This window comes from Pseudophryne corroboree, chromosome 2 (genome assembly GCF_028390025.1).
Source record: "Pseudophryne corroboree isolate aPseCor3 chromosome 2, aPseCor3.hap2, whole genome shotgun sequence".
Lineage (NCBI taxonomy): Eukaryota > Metazoa > Chordata > Amphibia > Anura > Myobatrachidae > Pseudophryne > Pseudophryne corroboree.
Genome location: NC_086445.1, coordinates 266,614,343 through 266,638,618, shown reverse-complemented (window position 1 = coordinate 266,638,618; position 24,276 = coordinate 266,614,343). Strand labels below are relative to the sequence as shown.

Genomic DNA, 24,276 nt, shown 5'->3' with positions numbered 1-24,276 from the left:
ACAATAAATTAGTATTATTAGTGCTATAAAGTGTGTTATATGTTTACAAGCCCCGATGAAAAAGGTAATTAAAAAAAAAAAAGTCCAAGGAGGATTTCAGGGAACCTCAAAGTCACAATCTGTCAACACACAGCCCAGTGAAAATTAATCAAAAAATTAGGAACCATCTCCTAAGCTGAAATACCAAGCTTACCTCTCCATCAGACGTACACACCATGGAATGATGTGAGCCACACGTCACATTCACAACCTTCTTGTTTACCAAGTTAGTGGATACTTGGCCTGGAGTTAGTGATTGGTTAGTGGACCCATTGCCCAGCTGGCTGAAGGCATTATGACCCCAGCTATATACTTCTCCATCTGCAGAAACAACAATTATCCAGATTCTATTATCGATAGTTATAAAGTATAAACAATACACTGGGAACAGTGGCAGGTTGCAGAAGTGTCCAAAATTCAAATAGGGGAGCCACACCAACTGCCACCAACTGTCATCGCAAACCGACTTACTGGCAGTTGGTGTGACTCCCCTATTTGAATTTTGGACTGCACTGCAGCCCCACATCTGAGATCGTTACACTAATACCCCTGTCTAGCTCTGACCATTAAGGTGTTATGTGGGACCGACATGGTCTATTTATTAAAACAGCAATACTGTATCTCTACCCAAACTTGGGTCTACAGTGTTTTAACAATTGAAATTTAGAGGCAAATGTGACATGGCTGTGCAATAACACATTAGGGTAAAAGGCAATTTGAGGCATACATGAAGGTAGAGGTGATGCAGAAAACCTCAGTCTCTCCATCTGTGAGATAGTTTTGTGCATGAAAAGCTGTTCTTGAAGCAGAATGAGAGAAAATATGGTGTCAAATGCTTGCAGGAGCGGTAGTTTTGAGAGTGTAACATGTGGAAATTCATAGAGAAAGTAGAGAGTGGGAGATACAGTGTATTGTTGGATTTAAGTGGTCTGTATAGGAGTGTTAACATAAATAGAAGGAAATGTATTGTTTGGTTTTTATTGCTGTCCATGTACTAATGTAGACCGTGAAATACATGCGTTTAGCTGTGCATGTTAGAATAGTAGTGTGGAGAGTGTCACACACACACACACAGTGTTTGTCTACTTTTTATAGTAAAAAGTATTTGTGTTTCAAAGACAGAATCACATGAACAATAAGCATGGCTACACAGAGTCTGTCTGGAGCTACAGTGGGGCAAAAAAGTATTTGGACAGCCACCAATTGTGCTAGTTGACCCACTTAAAAAGATGAGGTAGGTCTGTAATTTCCATCATAGGTACACTTTAACTGTGAGAGACAATATCTGGGGGGGGGGGGGGGGGGGGGACGACTAAGAAACCACATTGTAAGATTTTTAAACAATTCATTTGTATATTCTTGCGGAAAATAAATATTTGGACAATCAAAAAGTTTAACTCAATACTTTGTAATATAACTTCGGCTGGCAATTACAGAGGATAAAGTTTACTATAGTTCTTGACCAGGTTTGCACACACTGTAGCAGGTATTTTGGCCCACTCTTCCATGCAGATCTCCTCTAGATCTGTCATGTTTTGGGGCTGTCGACGGGCAACACTGACTTTCAACTCCCTCCACAGATTTTCTATTGGGTTGAGGTCTGGAGACTGGCTAGTTCACTCCAGGACCTTGAAATGCTTCTTACTAAGCCACTCCTTAGTTGCCCGGGTGGTGTGTTTGGGGTCATTGTCATGTTGTAAGACCCAGCCACGTTCCATCTTCAATGCTCTTACTGAGGGAAGGAGGTTTTTGCCCAAAATCTCACGATACATGGCCCCATTCATCCTCTACTTAATACGGATTAGTTGTCCTGTCCCCTTTGCAGAAAAGCAGCCCCAAAGCATGATGTTTCCACCCCCATGCTTCACAGTGGGTATGGTGTTCTTGGGATGCCATTCATCATTCTTCTCCCTCCAAACACGGCGAGTGGAGTTTATACCAAAAAGTTTGATTTTGCTCTCATCCGACCACATTACACTCTCCCAATCCTCCTCTGGATCATCCAGATGGACACTGGCAAACTTTAGACGGGCCTGAACATGTGCTGGCTTAAGCAGGGGGACCTTTCGGGCGCTGCAGGATTTCAATCCATGACGACGTAGTGTGTTACCAATGGTAACCTTTGTGACTGTGGTCCCATCTCTCTTGAGGACATTGACCAGGTCCTCCCGTGTAGTTCTGGGCTGATTCCTCACTGTTCTCAAGATCATTGATACCCCATGGGGTGAGATCCTGCATGGAGCCCCAGGTCGAGGGAGATTATCAGTGATCTTGTATTTCTTCCATTTTTTAATAATTGCACCAACAGTTGATCTCTTCTCACCAAGCTGCTTGCCTATTGTCGAGTAGCCCATCCCAGCCTTGTGCAGCTCTACAATTTTGCCCCTGGTGTCCTTAGACAGCTCTCTGGTCTTGGCCATGGTGGAGAGGTAGCAGTCTGACTGTTTGAGGGTGTGGACAGGTGTCTTTTAAACCGATAACCAGTTCAAACAGGTGCCATTAATACAGGTAACGAGTGGAGGATAGAAGAGCTTCTTAAAGAAGTAGTAACAGGTCTGTGAGAGCCAGAAATCATGCTGCTTGGTAGGTGCCCAAATATTTATTTTCCACAAGAATATACAAGTAAATTGTTTAAAAATCATACAATGTGATTTCCTGTTTTTTTTTTTTTGTTTTTCAGATTCTGTCTCTCACAGTTGAAGTGTACCTATGATGGAAATTACAGACCTACCTCATCTTTTTAAGTGGGTCAACTTGCACAATCGGTGGCTGTCCAAATACTTTTTTGCACCACTGTATATACAATATTCAAAATCTCAAGAAAAAAAAAAAAGTAATAGTACAACATGGTAGAAATGAAAATTATTATTATATTATAAATATATATAGGGTCTTGTTGTACAGCCGGCAAGTTAAGCTGCTATTTTGGGGCCACATGTAGCACTCCATTTTAATAATTTGAATTAATTACAGACTTTAATACTTTTCAAGATTGCATTAAGTGTGAACTTCCTAACAGTATTTTGCACCTTGCATAGTGGCTCTGTCACAGAGTTTCACTAAAGGTGCATACACATGATGAGATATTGACTATGCGATTTCCCTTGAACTCCCCCAGAGCCCGGAAGCACCGATTTTGTCTCTCTGTGCTTTAGATTTTGACTATGTGTGATTTTGACTAAGTGCCGATTTTGACTATACTTTATATTAGATTGTACACAATATAGCCAGGATTGACTTGTCTGCACAGTTTATCTTTCCTTGCGATACCAACCCCGCGGGAGTGCACGTCTGTATCGCATCTGTATCGCAGCTGGCTAAACACAGTGCGATTTGCACTAACTTTCCTTGCGATTTTGACTATATGTGGGCTGTCTAGCAGCGTGTATGGTGTAGTGGCATTGCAGAAAAGAAAGAGGAACATATTGTAGTAGGCAGTAGTCAAGTCATTTGTGTACTACAAATCCCATTAACAGCAACACTGCATTGATCCAATTACACTCCCTCTTTTGCGCTGATTCCATAGCCAGCTGGCACAATGCCCATCAATTTACCAGCTTTATACATAAAGAGTAATGAGTTACGGTAAAACCTAAGAGGTTTGACAAACACACTAAACAGTATGTACAAATGTTACACTTACCAGAAGTAACTATGACAACATGAGGACCACTTCCACAGCTTAGACTGACGATCCTCTTCCCAGAGAGCACACTAAGACATCTTGGTTCAATCGAACTTTGAGCATCTCCAGTCCCCAAACAGCCACTGCTGTTTGTGCCCATCACAAAAACCTGAACAAATAAAACTGAAGATGTAAGTATAAAATAAAAAAAGCAAGTTAAAACCTTACGTAAATATATATGGCGACAAAAGGGTCTTGGAGGAGACAAACCTTGCAATGATTATCAAATTAGTTAATAGCTATTCTGTAAACGTATTAATAGAACAAACCCATCAAGATTTTAAAAGTACAAACGTATTTCAAAAAGATACAGATCCACCTTCTTTAAAACATATACCTACATTAAAGCAATGAAATTACTTACAGTGCATTAATTTACCTAAACACACACACATATATATATATATATATATACACACACATACATATACACACACACATATACATATACACACACACATACATATACACACACACACACATATACACATACACATACATACACTGCTCAAAAAAAATAACGGGAACACTAAAATAACACATCCTAGATCTGAATGAATGCAATATTCTTATTAAATACAGGTTGAGTATCCCTTATCCAAAATGCTTGGGACCAGAAGCATTTTGGATATCGGATTTTTCCGTATTTTGGAATAATTGCATACCATAATGAGATATCATGGCGATGGAACCCAAGTCTAATCACAGAATACATTTATGTTTCATAAATACACACAGCCTGTAGGTAATTTTAGTCAATATTTTAAAAAACTTTGTGCATTAAACAAAGTGTGGGTACATTCACACAATTCATTTATGTTTCATATACACCTTATACACACAGCCTGAAGGTCATTTAATACAATATTTTTAATAACTTTGTGTATTAAACAAAGTTTGTATACATTGAGCCATCAGAAAACAAAGATTTCATTATCTCACTCTCACTAAAAAAATTCCGTATTTCGGAATATTTGGATATGGGATACTCAACCTGTACTTTGTTCTTTACATAGTTGAATGTGCCGACAACCAAATCACGGGTGTAGTATGATATGCCGGCGGACGGGTTCCCGGCGACCAGCATACCGGCATCGGGAGCCTGACCGCCGGCATACCGACAGCGTGGCGAGCGCAAATGAGCCCCTTGCAGGCTCGCTACGCGTGCCACACTATTTATTCTCCCTCCAGGCGGGTCATGGACCCCCACGAGGGAGAATATCTGTCAGTATGCCGGGTGTCGGGATTCCGGCGTCGGTATACTGTGCGCCGGGATCCCGACATTTGGCAACCTGAAGACCACCCCAAAATCACGCAAAAATTATCAATGGAAATCAAATTTATTGACCCATGGAGGTCTGGATTTGGAGTCGCACTCAAAATGAAAGTGGAAAAACACACTACAGGCTGATCCAACTTTGATGTAATGTCCTTAAAACAAGTCAAAATGAGGCTCAGTAGTGTGTGTGGCCTCCACGTGCCTGTATGACCTCCCTACAACGCCTGGGCATGCTCCTGATGAGGTGGTGGATGGTCTCCTGAGGGATCTCCTCCCAGACCTGGACTAAAGCATCCGCCAACTCCTGGACAGTCTGTGGTGCAACGTGGCGTTGGTGGATGGAGCGAGACATGATGTCCCAGATGTGCTCAATTGGATTGGGTCTGGGGAACGGGCGGGCCAGTCCATAGCATCAATGCCTTTGTGTTGCAGGAACTGCTGACACACTCCAGCCACATGAGGTCTAGCATTGTCTTGCATTAGGAGGAACCCAGGGCCAACCGCACCAGCATATGGTCTCACAAGGGGTCTGAGGATCTCATCTCGGTACCTAATGGCAGTCAGGCTACCTCTGGCGAGCACATGGAGGGCTGTGCGGCCCCCCAAAGAAATGCCACCCCACACCATTACTGACCCACTGCTAACCCGGTCATGCTGGAGGATGTTGCAGGCAGCAGAACGTTCTCCTTGGCGTCTCCAGACTCTGTCATGTTTGTCACATGTGCTCAGTGAGAACCTGCTTTCATCTGTGAAGAGCACAGGGCGCCTGTGGCGAATTTGCCAATCTTGGTGTTCTCTGGCAAATGCCAAACGTCCTGCACGGTGTTGGGCTGTAAGTACAACCCCCATCTGTGGATGTCGGGCCCTCATAGAGTCTGTTTCTGATCGTTTGAGTAGACACATGCACATTTGTGGCTTGCTGGAGGTCATTTTGCAGGGCTCTGGCAGTGCTCCTCCTGTTCCTCCTTGCACAAAGGCAGAGGTAGCGGTCCTGCTGCTGGGTTGTTGCCCTCCTACGGCCTCCTCCACATCTCCTGATGTACTGGCCTGTCTCCTGGTAGCGCCTCCATGCTCTGGACACTACGCTGACAGACACAGCAAACCTTCTTGCCACAGCTCGCATTGATGTGCCATCCTGGATGAGCTGCACTACCTGAGCCGCTTGTGTGGGTTGTAGACTCCGTCTCATACTACCACTAGAGTGAAAGCACCGCCAGCTTTCAAAAGTGCCCAAAACATCAGCCAGAAAGCATAGGAGCTGAGAAGTGGTCTGTGGTCACCACCTGCAGAACAACTCCTTTATTGGGGGTGTCTTGCTAATTGCCTATAATTTCCACCTGTTGTCTATTCCATTTGCACAACAGCATGTGAAATTGATTGTCAATCAGTGTTGCTTCCTAAGTGGACAGTTTGATTTCACAGAAGTGTGATTGACTTGGAGTTACATTGTGTTGTTTAAGTGTTCCCTTTATTTTTTTTAGAGATATATATATATATATATATATATATATATATATATATATATATATATATATATATATATATATATATATCTCAGGTCCACGGTGCGGCACTCATGCTACATTCAGAATCAAACGGATCAGAGTCCTGGTCCGTTTGATTCTGAATTTAGCATGAGTGCCGCACCGTGGACTTGATATTGCAATATTTGCGTGAGGGCACCAGCGACAGTTACTACAATGGCTTACATGGAGTGCCGTACCGCAGCTTTCTCACACACATATACATATATATATATATACATATATACACACACACACACACACACACACACACACACACATATATATATATACACACATATATATACATACACATATACACATACACTGAGCTAAAAAAAAAATTAAAAAAAGTGGGTCCCACAGACCACTCACTTTTAAGAAGTGGGGTTCTATCTGTCCATTTCTGGGTCCCATCGGAATGAAGGTTCATATTAATCTTATTAATTGCTCAATTATAAAAACAGAATTGACTTGGACAGTACAAAAGTGGTGCAAGGGGGAGGGAGGGGGTGACAATGCTGCTGGGCTGTGTACCATACAGGATACTCTGCACCAGAGCTGTAACTAGACATTTCGGTGCCCTTTGGCAGAAAGTAAATTGGTGCTCCCCTTCCCATATTTTACATCAAGGACAGTGCGCTTCATCGGGAAAGAGCATAGTCACATAATAGTACCAATTCACTTTACACCACACAGGTAGAGCACGTTACACACATTGCACCAGGTAGAGCACATTATACACACTGCGCCAGGTAGAGCATGTTATACACATTTTATATGGTACCAGGCAGTAGGGACAGAGGGAGGCACAGAGGTGTAGCAGGGACAGAGGGAGGCACAGAGGTGTAGCAGGGACAGAGGGAGGCACAGAGGTGTAGCAGGGACAGAGGGAGGCAGCAGGGAGTAGGGACAGAGAGAGGCACAGAGGTGTAGCGACAGAGAGAGGCACAGAGGTGTAGCGACAGAGAGAGGCACAGAGGTGTAGCGACAGAGAGAGGCACAGAGGTGTAGCGACAGAGAGAGGCACAGAGGTGTAGCGACAGAGAGAGGCACAGAGGTGTAGCGACAGAGGCAGCAGGGAGTAGGGACAGAGAGAGGCAGCAGGGAGTAGGGACAGAGAGAGGCAGCAGGGAGTAGGGACAGAGAGAGGCAGCAGGGAGTAGGGACAGAGAGAGGCAAGAGACAACGAAAGCAAGAGAACAGCGCTGGGCGGGCCACCAGTGTCCCCTATGGCTTCTGAAAAAGGGATTTATTGGTAGGTACCAAAATCCTACTTTTTCTGTCAGCCACTAGGGGACAGTGGCACTAAGTCAAGACACTGGGGATGTCCCAAAGTTTCCCCCTATTAGCGGGAGAGCACTTAGGAACTTGCAAAACCAGGCGGCCAAACCGTGAAGATGTAGCCGCAAAAGTGTGAAACTTGTAGAACTTATCAAACGTATGAATACTAGACCAAATGGCTGCCCTGCAGTGTTGAGACGTGGTATCCCCACGACTAGCGGCCCACGATGCCCCCACAGAACGTCTAGAGTGAGCAGCAATTGATAACAGAGGAGGTCTAGATTTGCTAAGATAGGCCTGACGAGTTGTCAACAGAATTCAGCGGCCCAGGGTCTGCTTGGTAGCCGACCACCCGCGACGAGGGACATTATAAAGCATCAGATTTCCATAAAGCCTCTGTCCGATCCACGTAGATCTTCAAAGCTCGCATTACATGCAGAGTAGAAGGTGTTCCAGAATCGTCCTGCAAGGACAGAACCACAATAGGTTGATTGATATGAAAAAAAGCAGACACATCCTTTGGAAGGAACGGGGCATGCGACCGCAACTCTGCCCTAACAGGATGGAAATTTAAGCATGGAGGCTTACAAGACAAAACCAATCAATTCAGATTATCCAACCGTGCTCCACCAACACATTGTATGTCAAGAGAGCATGTTCCTGTAGAAGAAGATCGGATGGCGCTTTGAGGAGAAGGTAGTCTAGGTACGGGATAATTTTAACTCCCAATATTCTGAGGTGAGCAATCATCACCGACATGACCTTGGTATACACTCTGGGCGCTGTGGATAGTCCGAATGGCAAAGCTCTGAACTGAGAGTGAACTTTCGTATCGCGAACCTGAGGAAAGCTTGGTGAGGTTCCCATATCTGAATATCTAGATACGCATCTTTAATATCTGGATATCATAAATTCCCTGGGTTCCAATCTCGTAATTATCGACTCCATCCTGAATCGATAAGCTAGAAACTGATTCAGTGATTTCAGAGTCAAAATTGGCCTTATTGTACCATCCAGTTTTGGTACTCCAAAAGGTTTGGAATAGTAACCCTTTTTGCGGTGAAGGTGTGGTACTGGCATGAATACGGATTCCACTAAGGTCTGTATTGCGCCCTGGAAGGCCAACCAATTGTCCATAAGGGTAGGAAGACTCGTTGTAAAATATTTTGCGACAGTAAAACTTCCAAATCTAGCCTGTACCCTTGGGAAATTATATTGAGAATCCATGTGTTCTCTGAGGGTTTTTTTGTTTTGTTTTTTTACCAGGCATCTTGAAAATCTTGAAACTGCACTCCCACCGTATTTGGGCGCCGGTGGGAAGGAAGACAGTCATGCCACTGTCTTTTCTGTAGGTTTTGGGTCCTGACGACAAGCAACGGCTGGTTGCTTGTCTCGACATCTACCTCTAAAAAGTGTAGACGAAAAGAGGGAAAGGATGTTACAGTATAAGAGCATTTCCGTAGTGGGGCCAGAGTCGGCAGGAAAGTAAATTTACCACCCATAGCCTGTGAGATTAAAGTATCTAGTTCTTTCCCAAAAAGAATCACCCGAAAACAGCAGAGCATCCGCCGCTCTCAGACTCCGTGTCCCCTCGTCACAATCTTAGTCAAAGGGCTCTTTCTGGCTGCAATAGTGGATGCTGAGATTCTTGAATTAACCTGACAGATATCTCTAGCAGCTTCTCCTACATATATAGCCGATTCCTTAATGTGTTTGCCTAGAATAATGATTCTTCCACCGGAACTCCAGGAAGTCCTTAACTTAGCAGCCCAATGTTCCACTGCTTTGTTCACCCAAGAGCTCACCAAGGCTGGTCTAAGGGAAACACCTGCAACCGAATAAATGGATTTCAATAAGGTATCTAGTCTAGGATCCGCAGGGTCTTTTAAAGAAGTTGCTCCTGGGACAGATAACGCTGTCTTCTTTGATAACTTGGAGAGAGAAGAATCCACTTCAGGAGACTTTTCCCATTTATCGGTCATAGACGATGGAAAAGGATAATTACTCAGGAATCGTTTTGGCATCTGAAATCGCTTATCCGGATTCCTCCAAGCCTCTGTCAGCTGATAGTCTAGTTTCTTTGAAAAGGGGTAAGTGACTGATGATCTTTGTCTTCTGCCAAATAAGGCAGTGTCTGGCGACTCTGGTGGCGCATACTTAGAAATGTTTAAAACTCGCCTTATCGCCAAGATAAGAAGTTTAACTCCCTGAGAAGATTCTTGAGAAACTTCTTCATCACCGTCCGTAATTTTACCCATTTCACGGCCGTCCCGCGGGAGGAGTTCCTCTCCTGATTCAAGAATTAGCAGAGCTGGACTTTTCTTAGCTTTAGAAACTGTCTGTGGCTGTCTATTGGACGTATCCAAGTGTTTTGATAGAACCTCTACCCACTTGACTAGACCTGACACCCAAGGTGGTTCCGAAGAAATAGAAGGAAGAGGTACCTTGTTATGAGGAATTAAAACACCAAAAAACGAAAGTATTAGCGCTTGTAGGTCACAAATGAGAAGATAGGTCACAATGAATCACAATTTAATAAAACATGTTAAAAACTGCGTGCTAAGCACATATAAATGAAAAAATAAGATTTTACTCACCGGTAAATCTATTTCTCGTAGTCCGTAGTCGATGCTGGGGACTCCGTAAGGACCATGGGGAAAAGACGGGCTCCGCAGGAGACTGGGCACTCTAAAGAAAGATTTAGTACTACCTGGTGTGCACTGGCTCCTCCCTCTATGCCCCTCCTCCAGACCTCAGTTAAGGAAACTGTGCCCGGAAGAGCAGACATTACAAGGAAAGGATTTTGGAATCCAGGGTAAGACTCATACCAGCCACACCAATCACACCGTATAACTCGTGATAAACTTACCCAGTTAACAGTATGAACAACAAACAAGCATCACTCAACTGATGCCACATAACATAACCCTTTAGTAAGCAATAACTATATACACGTATTGCAGAAAGTCCGCACTTGGGACGGGCGCCCAGCATCCACTACGGACTACGAGAAATAGATTTACCGGTGAGTAAAATCTTATTTTCTCTAACGTCCTAGTGGATGCTGGGGACTCCGTAAGGACCATGGGGATTATACCAAAGCTCCCAAAAGGGCGGGAGAGTGCGGATGACTCTGCAGCACCGAATGGGCAAACTCGAGGTCCTCCTCAGCCAGGGTATCAAACTTGTAGAACTTTGCAAATGTGTTTGAACCCGACCAAGTAGCAGCTCGGCAAAGCTGTAATGCCGAGACCCCTCGGGCAGCCGCCCAAGAAGAGCCCACCTTTCTTGTGGAATGGGCTTTCACTGATTTTGGATGCGGCAATCCAGCCGCAGAATGAGCCTGCTGAATCGTGCCACAGATCCAGCGAGCAATAGTTTGCTTTGAAGCAGGAGCACCCAGCTTGTTGGATGCATACAGGACAAACAGCGAGTCAGTCTTCCTGACTCCAGCCGTTCTGGTCACATAAATCTTCAAAGGCCGGACTACGTCAAGCAACTTGGACTCCTCCAAGTCACAAGTAGCCGCAGGCACCACAATAGGTTGGTTCAAATGAAAGGATGACACCACCTTTGGCAGAAATTGCGGACGAGTCCGCAATTCTGCCCTATCCATATGGAAAACCAGATAGGGGCTTTTACATGACAAAGCCGCCAATTCTGACACACGCCTAGCCGAAGCTAAGGCCAACAGCATGACCACTTTCCACGTGAGATACTTTAGCTCCACTGTCTTAAGTGGCTCACACCAGTGGGATTTCAGGAAACTCAACACCACGTTAAGATCCCAAGGGGCCACTGGTGGCACAAAAGGGGGCTGAATATGCAGCACTCCCTTAACAAACGTCTGAACCTCAGGCAGTGAAGCCAGTTCTTTTTGGAAGAAAATGGATAGGGACGAAATCTGGACCTTTATGGACCCTAATTTTAGGCCCATCGTCACTCCTGACTGTAGGAAGTGCAGGAATCGACCCAGCTGGAATTCCTCTGTAGGGGCCTTCCTGGCCTCACACCAAGCAACATATTTTCGCCATATACGGTGATAATGCTTTGCTGTCACGTCCTTCCTAGCCTTTATCAGCGTAGGAATAACTTCATCCGGAATGCCTTTTTCCGCTAGGATCCGGAGTTCAACCGCCATGCTGTTAAACGCAGCCGCGGTAAGTCTTGGAACAGACAGGGCCCTTGTTGTAACAGGTCCTGTCTGAGAGGCAGAGGCCACGGGTCCTCTGTGAGCATTTCTTGCAATTCCGGGTACCAACTCCTTCTTGGCCAATCCGGAACAATGAGTATTGTTCTCACTCCTCTTTTTCTTACAATTCTCAGCACCTTTGGTATGAGAGGAAGAGGAGGAAACACATAGACCGACTGGAACACCCACGGTGTTACTAGTGCGTCCACAGCTATCGTCTGAGGGTCCCTTGACCTGGCGCAATACCTTTTTAGCTTTTTGTTGAGACGGGACGCCATCATGTCCACCTGTGGCAGTTCCCATCGATTTGCAATCTGCGTGAAGACTTCTGGATGAAGTCCCCACTCTCCCGGGTGGAGGTCGTGCCTGCTGAGGAAGTCTGCTTCCCAGTTGTCCACTCCCGGAATGAACACTGCTGACAGTGCTAGTACGTGATTCTCCGCCCAACGAAGAATCCTGGTGGCTTTCGCCATCGCCACTCTGCTTCTTGTGCCGCCCTGGCGGTTTACATGAGCCACTGCGGTGATGTTGTCTGACTGAATCAGCACCGGTTGGTTGCGAAGCAGAGGCTCCGCTTGACTCAGGGCGTTGTATATGGCCCTTAGTTCCTGGATATTGATGTGCAGACAAGTCTCCTGACTTGACCACAGCCCCTGGAAATTTCTTCCTTGAGTGACTGCCCCCCATCCTCGGAGGCTTGCATCCGTGGTCACCAAGGCCCAGTCCTGTATGCCGAACCTGCGGCCCTCGAGGAGGTGAGCACTTTGCAGCCACCACAGAAGAGACACCCTGGCCGTGGGGGACAGGGTGATCAGCCGATGCATCAGAAGATGCGATCCGGACCACTTGTCCAACAGATCCCACTGAAAGATCCTCGCATGGAACCTGCCAAAGGGAATGGCTTCGTATGACGCCACCATCTTTCCCAGGACTCGCGTGCAGTGATGCACCGATACCTGTTTTGGTTTTAGGAGGCCTCTGACCAGAGTCATGAGCTCCTGAGCCTTCTCCTCCGGGAGAAACACCTTTTTCTGGTTTGTGTCCAGAATCATGCCCAGGAAGGGCAGACGCGTCGTAGGAATCAGCTGCGACTTTGGATTATTCAGAATCCAGCCGTGCTGTTGCAACACTTCCTGAGAGAGTGCTACGCTGATCAGCAACCGCTCCCTGGACCTCGCCTTTATGAGGAGATCGTCCAAGTATGGGATAATTGTAACCCCTTGCTTCCGAAGAAGCACCATCATTTCCGCCATCACCTTGGTAAATATTCTCGGTGCCGTGAACAGGCCAAACGGCAACGTCTGGAATTGGTAATGACAGTCCTGTACCACAAACCTGAGGTACTCCTGATGAGGTGGATACATGGGGACATGCAAGTACGCATCCTTGATGTCCAGAGACACCATAAAATCCCCTTCCTCCAGGCTTGCAATGACCGCCCTGAGCGATTCCATCTTGAACTTGAATTTCTTCAGATAAATGTTCAGGGATTTTAAATTCAAAATGGGTCTGACCGAACCGTCCGGTTTCGGTACCACAAACATGGTGGAATAGTAACCCCCTCCCTGTTGAAGGAGGGGAACCTTCACTATCACCTGCTGGAGATATAGCTTGTGAATTGCTGCCAACACTACCTCCCTTTCCCTGGGGGAAGCTGGCAAAGCCGATTTTAGGTAACGGTGAGGGGGCGTCACCTCGAATTCCAGCTTGTATCCCTGAGACTCAATTTGTATAGCCCAAGGATCCACCCGTGAGCGAACCCACTGGAGGCTGAAATTTCGGAGACGCGCCCCCACCGCTCCTGGCTCCGCTTGTGGAGCCCCAGTGTCATGCGGTGGATTTAGTGGAAGCCGGGGAGGACTTTTGTTCCTGGGAACTAGCTGCATGGTGCAGCTTTTTTCCTCTACCCCTGCCTCTGGCAAGAAAGGATGCACCTCTGACTTTCTTGCTTTTCTGTGAACGAAAGGAATGCATTTGGTAATACGGTGCTTTCTTTGGCTGTGAGGGAATATATGGCAAGAAATTTGACTTCCCAGCCGTAGCCGTGGAAACTAGGTCCGAGAGACCGTCCCCAAACAATTCCTCACCCTTAAAAGGCAACACCTCCATGTGTTTTTTAGAGTCAGCATCACCTGTCCATTGCAGAGTCCATAAGACCCTTCTGGCAGAAATCGACATTGCGTTTATTCTAGAGCCCAGCAGGCAAATGTCCCTCTGGGCATCCCGCATATATAGGACAGCGTCTTTGATATGTCCTAGGGTCAGTAAAATAGTCTCCCTGTCCTGGGTATCTAATTCCTCAGACAGAGTATCTGTCCATGTTGCTACAGCACTACACATCCAGGCCGCAGCAATTGCTGGCCTCAGAAGAGTACCAGAATGTGTATAAACAGACTTCAGGATACCTTCCTGCTTCCTATCCGCAGGATCCTTTAGGGCGGCCGTATCCTGTGACGGCAGGGCCACCTTCTTAGACAAGCGCGTCAACGCTTTGTCTACCCTAGGGGAGGATTCCCAGCGTAACCTATCCATTGGCGGGAAAGGATACGCCATAAGTAATCTTTTGGAAATCAGTACTTTCCTATCAGGGGAATCCCACGCTTTTTCACATAACTCATTTAATTCATGTGAAGGGGGAAAAGTCACTTCTTGCTTTTTCTCCCCAAACATATAAACCCTCTTGTCAGGGACAGGGTTTTCCTCCGATATGTGCAATACATCCTTCATTGCTATAATCATGTATCGGATGGCTTTAATCATTTTCGGCTGCAACTTTGCCTCATCGTCACCGACACTGGAGTCAGAATCCGTGTCGACATCTGTGTCAACCAACTGGGATAGTGGGCGCTTTTGAGACCCTGACGGCCTCTGAGCTGTAGAATCAGACACGGGTTGAGACCCTGACTGATTATCCAACCTTTTATGCAAGGAGCTTACGTTATCATTTAACACCTTCCACATATCCATCCAACCAGGTGTCTGCGCCGTCGGCGGCGACACCACATTCACTTGCACTTGTTCTGCCTCCACGTAACCGTCCTCGTCAAACATGTCGACACAAACGTACCGACACCGCACACACACAGGGAATGCTCTAATTGAGGACAGGACCCCACAAGGCCTTTTGGGGAGACAGAGAGTATGCCAGCACACACCCCAGCGCTATATAACCCAGGGATTACACAGTAACTTAGTGTTTACCCAGTAGCTGCTGTTTATGATAATTTGCGCCTAAATTTATGTGCCCCCCCTCTCTTTTTACCCTTTTTCTACCTTGATACTGCAGGGGAGAGCCTGGGGAGCTTCCTCTCAGCGGAGCTGTGAAGAGAAAATGGCGCTGGTTAGTGCTAAGGAAGAAGGCCCCGCCCCCTCAGCGGCGGGCTTCTGTCCCGGGTCTGTGTAATAAAATGGCGGGGGCTCGTACATATATACAGTGCCCAGCTGTATATATGTGTTTTTTTGCCAAGAGGTATCCTAATTGCTGCCCAGGGCGCCCCCCCTGCGCCCTGCACCCTACAGTGACCGGAGTGTGTGGGTAGTGTGGGCGCAATAGCGCACAGCTGCAGTGCTGTGCGCTACCTCATGTGAAGACAGGAGTCTTCTGCCGCTGATTTCGATGTCTTCTTGCTTCTGCCGGCTTCTGACTTCTGGCTCTGCGAGGGGGGGGACGGCGCGGCTCCGGGAACGGACGACCAAGGTTAAGATCCTGTGTTCGAACCCTCTGGAGCTAATGGTGTCCAGTAGCCTAAGAAGCGCAACCTAGCCGCAGTTAGTAGGTTTGCTTCTCTCCCCTCAGTCCCACGTAGCAGAGAGTCTGTTGCCAGCAGAAGCTCTCTGAAAATAAAAAAACCTAACTAAAATACTTTCTTATTAGCAAGCTCAGGAGAGCTCACTAAAAGCACCCAGCTCTGGCCGGGCACAGATTCTAACTGAGGTCTGGAGGAGGGGCATAGAGGGAGGAGCCAGTGCACACCAGGTAGTACTAAATCTTTCTTTAGAGTGCCCAGTCTCCTGCGGAGCCCGTCTATTCCCCATGGTCCTTACGGAGTCCCCAGCATCCAATAGGACGTTAGAGAAAACAATAATACATAAAGTGAGTAGTGCTCCTCCCAATTGTAAGGTTTTTATGGAAGAAAAGTTCAGAAAACCTGTTCCGATAATTAGTCCCCTTGGACTCTGAGAGCCCATGCAAATCACAACTGTGAATAATAGTTACCACCAGCGTCTCTCAAGGTTTTTAAGTGGAACTGCGTCCACATGTGGCTTTTCCTCGATTGGTGATGAAATGGAGCTTCCACGGTGTGAAAGGAACTCTCTTTATAAAAAGTCCAAATGCTGTTACTTGGTGGGGACTTGGTCCAGGTGAAGGTCTTCCAGTAGACAGGGAGTGGGCACAAAGCGGCAGGACTCAGGGTGAGTCAAGCGCTAATACTTTCTTGTTTTGGTGTTTTAATTGCTGTTCGGGGTCTGACCAACCCCTTTGTGTATAATAGCAGCTGTGGTGAACCCCCTCATCTAGCGCCAGGAGTGAAATTACCTTTGGGTAAATTTCTCCTTACAATACCTTGTTATGAGGAATCTCCCTGTCTGCCAAGTCCTCCAATTCGGTATGTAACGGAGGTGGTTCCTGTGAAAGCCACCGCCCAGGGAGGAAAATTAGCGTCCTCTGAGGGGCTGATTGATGCAGCCTGTAATGTGTGTGCAGGGTCTGGGTCTCTGGTAGTCTTATTAATGTGCAGAGAATAAAACATTGTTGCCATTATCACTGCCTAGCTGGAGAGCTTACTAGATGATTGACAGGCATAGAAACCTGCCAACTCCGCCTCAGCCCCCTCCACTAGCACCCATCTCACTAGGTTTTCAAAGCGCCATTTTGAGTGGATGACGAAGTTTAAAGCAGCCCAAGTGTAAGGCGCTTTGTGCCTTAAAGAAACATTCACTTCTCAGAGTGATAGCGTTGTGTGCTGATAACTACAGTCTCCCTCTCTGCACTGAGCACCATGTTGTGCGCACTCAGTGCAGGATCTGTTTTGCGTTGCAAGCTGCTTCCCGCGTCACTGACTGAGCCCCCCGCTGTCACCTCCAGCACTGCTCTAGTCTCCGAGATTGCATTGCCGCTGAGTGCTGCGTGCGGCAGCCAAGGAGACCAGCCACCGCAGCTTACCTGTCACGTCCCAGTGTAGCCTGCTAGTGGGGATAGCAAGTAAACTGCAAGGGGGAGGGGGGGGATCGGGGCGTGGCCGCTGTGTCCTACAGTGGTGATCACACTCGCCCATCCAGAGCCTCAGGAGGGTGCAGCTTCTTTTAGAAAGAACAATGCTTTTCTCTTAAGCGCTGTTCTCAAGTGCAGCGTGATGCTGTTGAACCCGGACACCACTGCTCTTATTAAGTGGCAAACGGTCACCTGAGGCAGAGGGAAACAAAGTCCCTCGAATAAAAGACAGTAAAACAAACAAAATAAAGTAATATGTAAACTGAGCTGGAGGTCAGTCAGTTGTGACCGGCTCCCTTGGCACAAATTCAAAACCGAGGGATGATGGGTGATAGAGGGGAAGGCGCCTGCTTCACTTTTAGATTAAAGCGCCAGCTCCCTGTAAGCCACCATCGATACCCCAGCGTCTGGGCTTAGTGCCAGTGTCCCCTAGTGGCTGACAGAAAAATTGAATCAAATAAAAGCCAATTTGGAAAAATATGAACTCAATAAAGAAGAAGAAAAAAAAAATCATATTATTATTATTATTATTATTATTATTATTATTATTATTATTATTATTATTATTATATACTCACCCAGAGTTTAAACACACCATTAATCACCTCTCAACCCAAGCCTGGTACTCAGGCCCATCGACAGAGGGGGTCAAATGGGACAACCCTACCATCCCTCGAGGCACAGAGGGCCCCTGAGAATCTCGAAACAAAAAAACAGGCTGCAGCCCCTAATAATGCTCTTTAAAACTGTGCACGCTGACCACCTGCAAACTAGGTAAATATCCAATTAAGAGGTGTCCCGACGGTCCGAGCTGTATTGCAGACGTTGCAACGTCAATATGAATGATGCTGTGCCGAGCTTTCCCTGCCCCGCTGAGGAGCCAAGCAGGAAAAATAAGAATTTACTTACCGATAATTCTATTTCTCGGAGTCCGTAGTGGATGCTGGGGTTCCTGAAAGGACCATGGGGAATAGCGGCTCCGCAGGAGACTGGGCACAAAAAGTAAAGCTTTAGGATCAGGTGGTGTGCACTGGCTCCTCCCCCTATGACCCTCCTCCAAGCCTCAGTTAGGATACTGTGCCCGGACGAGCGTACACAATAAGGAAGGATTTTGAATCCCGGGTAAGACTCATACCAGCCACACCAATCACACTGTACAACCTGTGATCTGAACCCAGTTAACAGTATGATAACAGCGGAGCCTCTGAAAAGATGGCTCACAACAATAATAACCCGATTTTTGTAACTATGTACAAGTATTGCAGATAATCCGCACTTGGGATGGGCGCCCAGCATCCACTACGGACTCCGAGAAATAGAATTATCGGTAAGTAAATTCTTATTTTCTCTATCGTCCTAGTGGATGCTGGGGTTCCTGAAAGGACCATGGGGATAATACCAAAGCTCCCAAACGGGCGGGAGAGTGCGGATGACTCTGCAGCACCGAATGAGAGAACTCCAGGTCCTCCTTAGCCAGGGTATCAAATTTGTAGGATTTTACCAACGTGTTTGCCCCTGACTAAATAGCCGCTCGGCAAAGTTGTAAAGCCGAGACCCCTCGGGCAGCCGCCCAAGATAAGCCCACCTTCCTTGTGGAATGGGCATTTACATATTTTGGCTGTGGCAGGCCTGCCACAGAATGTGCAAGCTGAATTGTATTACACATCCAACTAGCAATAGTCTGCTTAGAAGCAAGAGCACCCAGTTTGTTGGGTGCATACAGGATAACAGCAAGTCAGTTTTCCTGACTCCAGCCGTCCTGGAACCTATATTTACAGGGCCCTGACAACATCTAGCAACCTGGAGTCCTCCAAGTCCCTAGCAGGCGCAAGGCACCAAAATAAGCTGGTTCAGGTGAAACACTGACACCACCTTAGGGAGAGAACTGGGGACGAGTCCGCAGCTCTGCCCTGTCCAAATGGACAACCAGATATGGGCTTTTTTGAGAAAAAAACCACCAATTTGACACTCGCCTGGTCCAGGCCAGGGCCAAGAGCATGGTCACTTTTCACGTGAGATGCTTCAAATCCACAGATTTGACTGGTTTTAAACCAATGTGATTTGAGGAATCCCAGAACTACGTTGAGATCCCACAGTGCCACTGGAGGCACAAAAGGGGTTGTATATGCAATACTCCCTTGACAAACTTCTGGACTTCAGGAACTGAAGCCACTTCTTTCTGGAAGAAAATCGACAGGGCCGAAATTTGAACCTTAATGGACCCCAATTTGAGGCCCATAGACACTCCTGTTTGCAGGAAATGCAGGAATCGACCGAGTTGAAATTTCTTCGTGGGGCCTTTCTGGCCTCACACCACGCAACATATTTTTGCCACATGTGGTGATAATGTTGTGCGGTCACCTCCTTTCTGGCTTTGACCAGGGTAGGAATGACCTCTTCCGGAATGCCTTTTTCCCTTAGGATCCGGCGTTCCACCGCCATGCCGTCAAACGCAGCTGCGGTAAGTCTTGGAACAGACATGGTACTTGCTGAAACAAGTCCCTTCTTAGCGGCAGAGGCCATAAGTCCTCTGTGAGCATCTCTTGAAGTTCCGGGTACCAAGTCCTTCTTGGCCAATCCGGAGCCATGAGTATAGTTCTTACTCCTCTACGTCTTATAAGTCTCAGTACCTTAGGTATGAGAAGCAGAGGATGGAACACATACACCGACTGGTACATCCATGGTGTTACCAGAACGTCCACAGCTATTGCCTGAGGGTCTCTTAACCTGGCGCAATACCTGTCCCGTTTTTTGTTCAGACGGGACGCCATCATGTCCACCTTTGGTATTTCCCAACGGTTTACAATCATGTGGAAAACTTCCCGATGAAGTTTCCACTCTGCCGGGTGGAGGTCGTGCCTGCTGAGGAAGTCTGCTTCCCAGTTTCCATACCCGGAATGAAACACTGCTGACAGTGCTATCACATGATTTTCCGCCCAGCGAAAAGTCCTTGCAGTTTTTGCCATTGCCCTCCTGCTTCTTGTGCCGCCCTGTCTATTTACGTGGGCGACTGCCGTGATGTTTTTCCCACTGGATCAATACCGGCTGACCTTGAAGCAGAGGTCTTGCTAAGCTTAGAGTATTATAAATTTACCCTTAGCTCCAGTATATTTATGTGGAGAAAAGTCTCCAGACTTGATCACACTCCCTGGAAATTTTTTCCTTGTGTGACTGCTCCCCAGCCTCTCGGGCTGGCCTCCGTGGTCACCAGCATCCAATCCTGAATGCCGAATCTGCGGCCCTCTAGAAGATGAGCACTCTGTAACCACCACAGGAGAGACACCCTTGTCCTTGGATATAGGGTTATCCGCTGATGCATCTGAAGATGCGATCCGGACCATTTGTCCAGCAGATCCCACTGAAAAATTCTTGCGTGAAATCTGCCGAATGGAATTGCTTCGTAGGAAGTCACCATCTTTACCAGGACCCTTGTGCAATGATGCACTGATTTTAGGAGGTTCCTGACTAGCTCGGATAACTCCCTGGCTTTCTCTTCCGGGAGAAACACCTTTTTCTGGACTGTGTCCAGAAACATCCCTAAGCACAGCAGACTTGTCGTCGGGATCAGCTGCGATTTTGGAATATTTAGAATCCACCCGTGCTGTTGTAGCAGTATCCGAGATAGTGCTACTCCGACCTCCAACTGTTCCCTGGACTTTGCCCTTATCAGGAGATCGTCCAAGTAAGGGATAATTAAGACGCCTTTTCTTCGAAGAAGAATCATCATTTCGGCCATTACCTTGGTAAAGACCCGGGGTGCCGTGGACAATCCAAACGGCAGCGTCTGAAACTGATAGTGACAGTTCTGTACCACGAACCTGAGGTACCCTTAGTGAGAAGGGCAAATTTTGGACATGGAGGTAAGCATCCCTGATGTCTCGGGACACTATATAGTCCCCTTCTTCCTGGTTCGTTATCACTGCTCTGAGTGACTCCATCTTGATTTGAACCTTTGTAAGTGTTCAAATTTTTTTAGATTTAGAATAGGTCTCACCTAGCCTTCTGGCTTCAGTACCACAATATAATGTGGAATAATACCCCTTTTCTTGTTGTAGGAGGGGTAATTTGATTATCACCTGCTGGGAATACAGCTTGTGAATTGTTTCCCATACTGCCTCCTTGTCGGAGGGAGACCTTGGTAAACCAGACTTCAGGAGCCTGCGAAGGGGAAACGTCTCGACATTCCAATCTGTACCCCTGGGATACTACATGTAGGATCCAGGGGTCCTGTACGGTCCCAGCGTCATGCTGAGAGCTTGGCAGAAGCGGTGGAACGCTTCTGTTCCTGGGAAAGGGCTGCCTGCTGCAGTCTTCTTCCCTTTCCTCTATCCCTGGGCAGATATGACTCTTATAGGGACGAAAGGACTGAGGCTGAAAAGACGGTGTCTTTTTCTGCAGAGATGTGACTTAGGGTAAAAACGGTGGATTTTCCAGCAGTTGCCGTGGCCACCAGGTCCGATGGACCGACCCCAAATAACTCCTCTTCCTTTATACGGCAATACACCTTTGTGCCGTTTGGAATCTTAAATGCTCTATAGTCAATAAAATACTGTCCCTGTCAAGGGTATCAATATTTTTAGTCAGGGAATCCGACCAAGCTACCCCAGCTCTGCACATCCAGGTTGAGGCGATCGCTGGTCGCAGTATAACACCAGTATGTGTGTATATACTTTTTATGATATTTTCCAGCCTCCTGTCAGCTGGCTCCTTGAGGACGGCCCTATCTATAGACGGTACCGCCACTTGTTTTGATAAGCGTGTGAGCGCCATATCCACCCTAAGGGGTGTTTCCCAACGCGCCCTAACTTCTGGCGGGAAAGGGTATACCGCCCATAATTTTCTATCGGGGGGAACCCACGCATCATCACACACTTCATTTAATTTATCTGATTCAGGAAAAACTACGGTAGTTTTTTCACATCCCACATAATACCCTCTTTTGTGGTACTTGTAGTATCAGAAATATGTAACACCTCCTTCATTGCCCTTAACGTGTGGCCCTAATAAGGAATACGTTTGTTTATTCACCGTCGACACTGGATTCAGTGTCCGTGTCTGTGTCTGTGTCGACCGACTAAAGTAAACGGGCGTTTTAAAACCCCCGACGGTGTTTCTGAGACGTCTGGACCGGTACTAATTGTTTGTCGGCCGTCTCATGTCGTCAACCGACCTTGCAGCGTGTTGACATTATCACGTAATTCCCTAAATAAGCCATCCATTCCGGTGTCGACTCCCTAGAGAGTGACATCACCATTACAGGCAATTGCTCCGCCTCCTCACCAACATCGTCCTCATACATGTCGACACACACGTACCGACACACAGCACACACACAGGGAATGCTCTGATAGAGGACAGGACCCACTAGCCCTTTGGAGAGACAGAGGGAGAGTTTGCCAGCACACACCAAAAACGCTATAATTATATAGGGACAACCTTATATAAGTGTTTTCCCTTATAGCATCTTTTATATATTTCTAACGCCAAATTAGTGCCCCCCCTCTCTGTTTTAACCCTGTTTCTGTAGTGCAGTGCAGGGGAGAGCCTGGGAGCCTTCCCTCCAGCCTTTCTGTGAGGCAAAATGGCGCTGTGTGCTGAGGAGATAGGCCCCGCCCCTTTTTCGGCGGGCTCGTCTCCCGCTCTTTAATGGATTCTGGCAGGGGTTAAATATCTCCATATAGCCCCCGGAGGCTATATGTGAGGTATTTTTAGCCAAAAAAGGTTTTCATTTGCCTCCCAGGGCGCCCCCCTCCCAGCGCCCTGCACCCTCAGTGACTGCCGTGTGAAGTGTGCTGAGAGGAAATGGCGCACAGCTGCAGTGCTGTGCGCTACCTTAAGAAGACTGAGGAGTCTTCTGCCGCCGATTCTGGACCTCTTCTCGTTTCAGCATCTGCAAGGGGGCCGGCGGCGAGGCTCCGGTGACCATCCAGGCTGTACCTGTGATCGTCCCTCTGGAGCTAATGTCCAGTAGCCAAAGAAGCCAATCCATCCTGCACGCAGGTGAGTTCACTTCTTCTCCCCTAAGTCCCTCGTTGCAGTGATCCTGTTGCCAGCAGGACTCACTGTAAAATAAAAAACCTAAGCTAAACTTTTCTAAGCAGCTCTTTAGGAGAGCCACCTAGATTGCACCCTTCTCGGCCGGGCACAAAAATCTAACTGAGGCTTGGAGGAGGGTCATAGGGGGAGGAGCCAGTGCACACCACCTGATCCTAAAGCTTTACTTTTTGTGCCCTGTCTCCTGCGGAGCCGCTATTCCCCATGGTCCTTTCAGGAACCCCAGCATCCACTAGGACGATAGAGAAAACCACCTGTTAGACGCTATTCCAGACAGCAGCAGCCTGCAACACCACCACTGTCATTATTGAGAGAGAATGCGAGTACGTATATATGAGGGCCCCAGAGAGATCAGTGTACCGGGCCCCAAAATATCTGTTGGCGGCCCTACTAGCACTGCTCATCCTAATGATCCAGCCTCTGCAATACTCTCTCCATCTATGGGTCCACCCATAGCCCCCACTGTAATATAAGATAATGCAAACAGGTCCAACTCTCCTATGGTTTCTAGGTAATAATTAATGTAATCTCTGGATTATAGTTATGTACACTTGTAAAACGGATAACTTGTCTAACTGTCCTTTTAATTTTACTGTATATTCCATCCACTACATACAGCATTGCAAAACCCTTGTGACAACATATTAAAAAAAAAAAAATATCTTTGATCAGGCAAGCATTACCATCCTTAAACAAAACTTTGACCCTGACTCAATGTCTACCTACTGACCCATCTCTCTCCTACCCTTTGAACAGGTTATCTACAACCACCTTCCACTTTTCATTCCTCCCACACCCTCCCCCTTGACCCACCTCAGTTTTCATCCTCTCCACACCACAGAAATTGCTTAAACATTAATCACTAAATCTAAGTGCCATTACACTCATGAACCTCTTCGCTGCCAATGGAGCAGCATCTCAAGTAAATCATTTATTCCTTTGGTGTTTGTGTGTCTCTTTTGCTACCTGTTGGCAGAACAGGTTCTGCTCTTGGCCGCCTCCTTTTTT

General features: G+C 47.0%; 1 protein-coding gene across 4 annotated transcripts in view; it reads right to left on the bottom strand.

Annotated features, from left to right (window-relative positions):
• RCBTB2 (RCC1 and BTB domain containing protein 2) overlaps positions 1 to 24,276 on the bottom strand; it is a 149,544-nt gene that overhangs the window by 89,427 nt on the left and 35,841 nt on the right. For all 4 annotated transcript variants that reach the window (XR_010213608.1, XM_063952787.1, XM_063952789.1 and 1 more), the window contains exons 4-5: positions 3,683 to 3,833; positions 194 to 360 (exon numbers count right to left, since the gene is read on the bottom strand). Coding sequence is in view for 3 of the 4 variants with exons in the window: in XM_063952787.1 (XP_063808857.1) it covers positions 194 to 360; positions 3,683 to 3,833 (318 nt within the window). In the remaining variant the exon portion in view is untranslated. The remainder of the gene's footprint in view (positions 1 to 193; positions 361 to 3,682; positions 3,834 to 24,276) is intronic.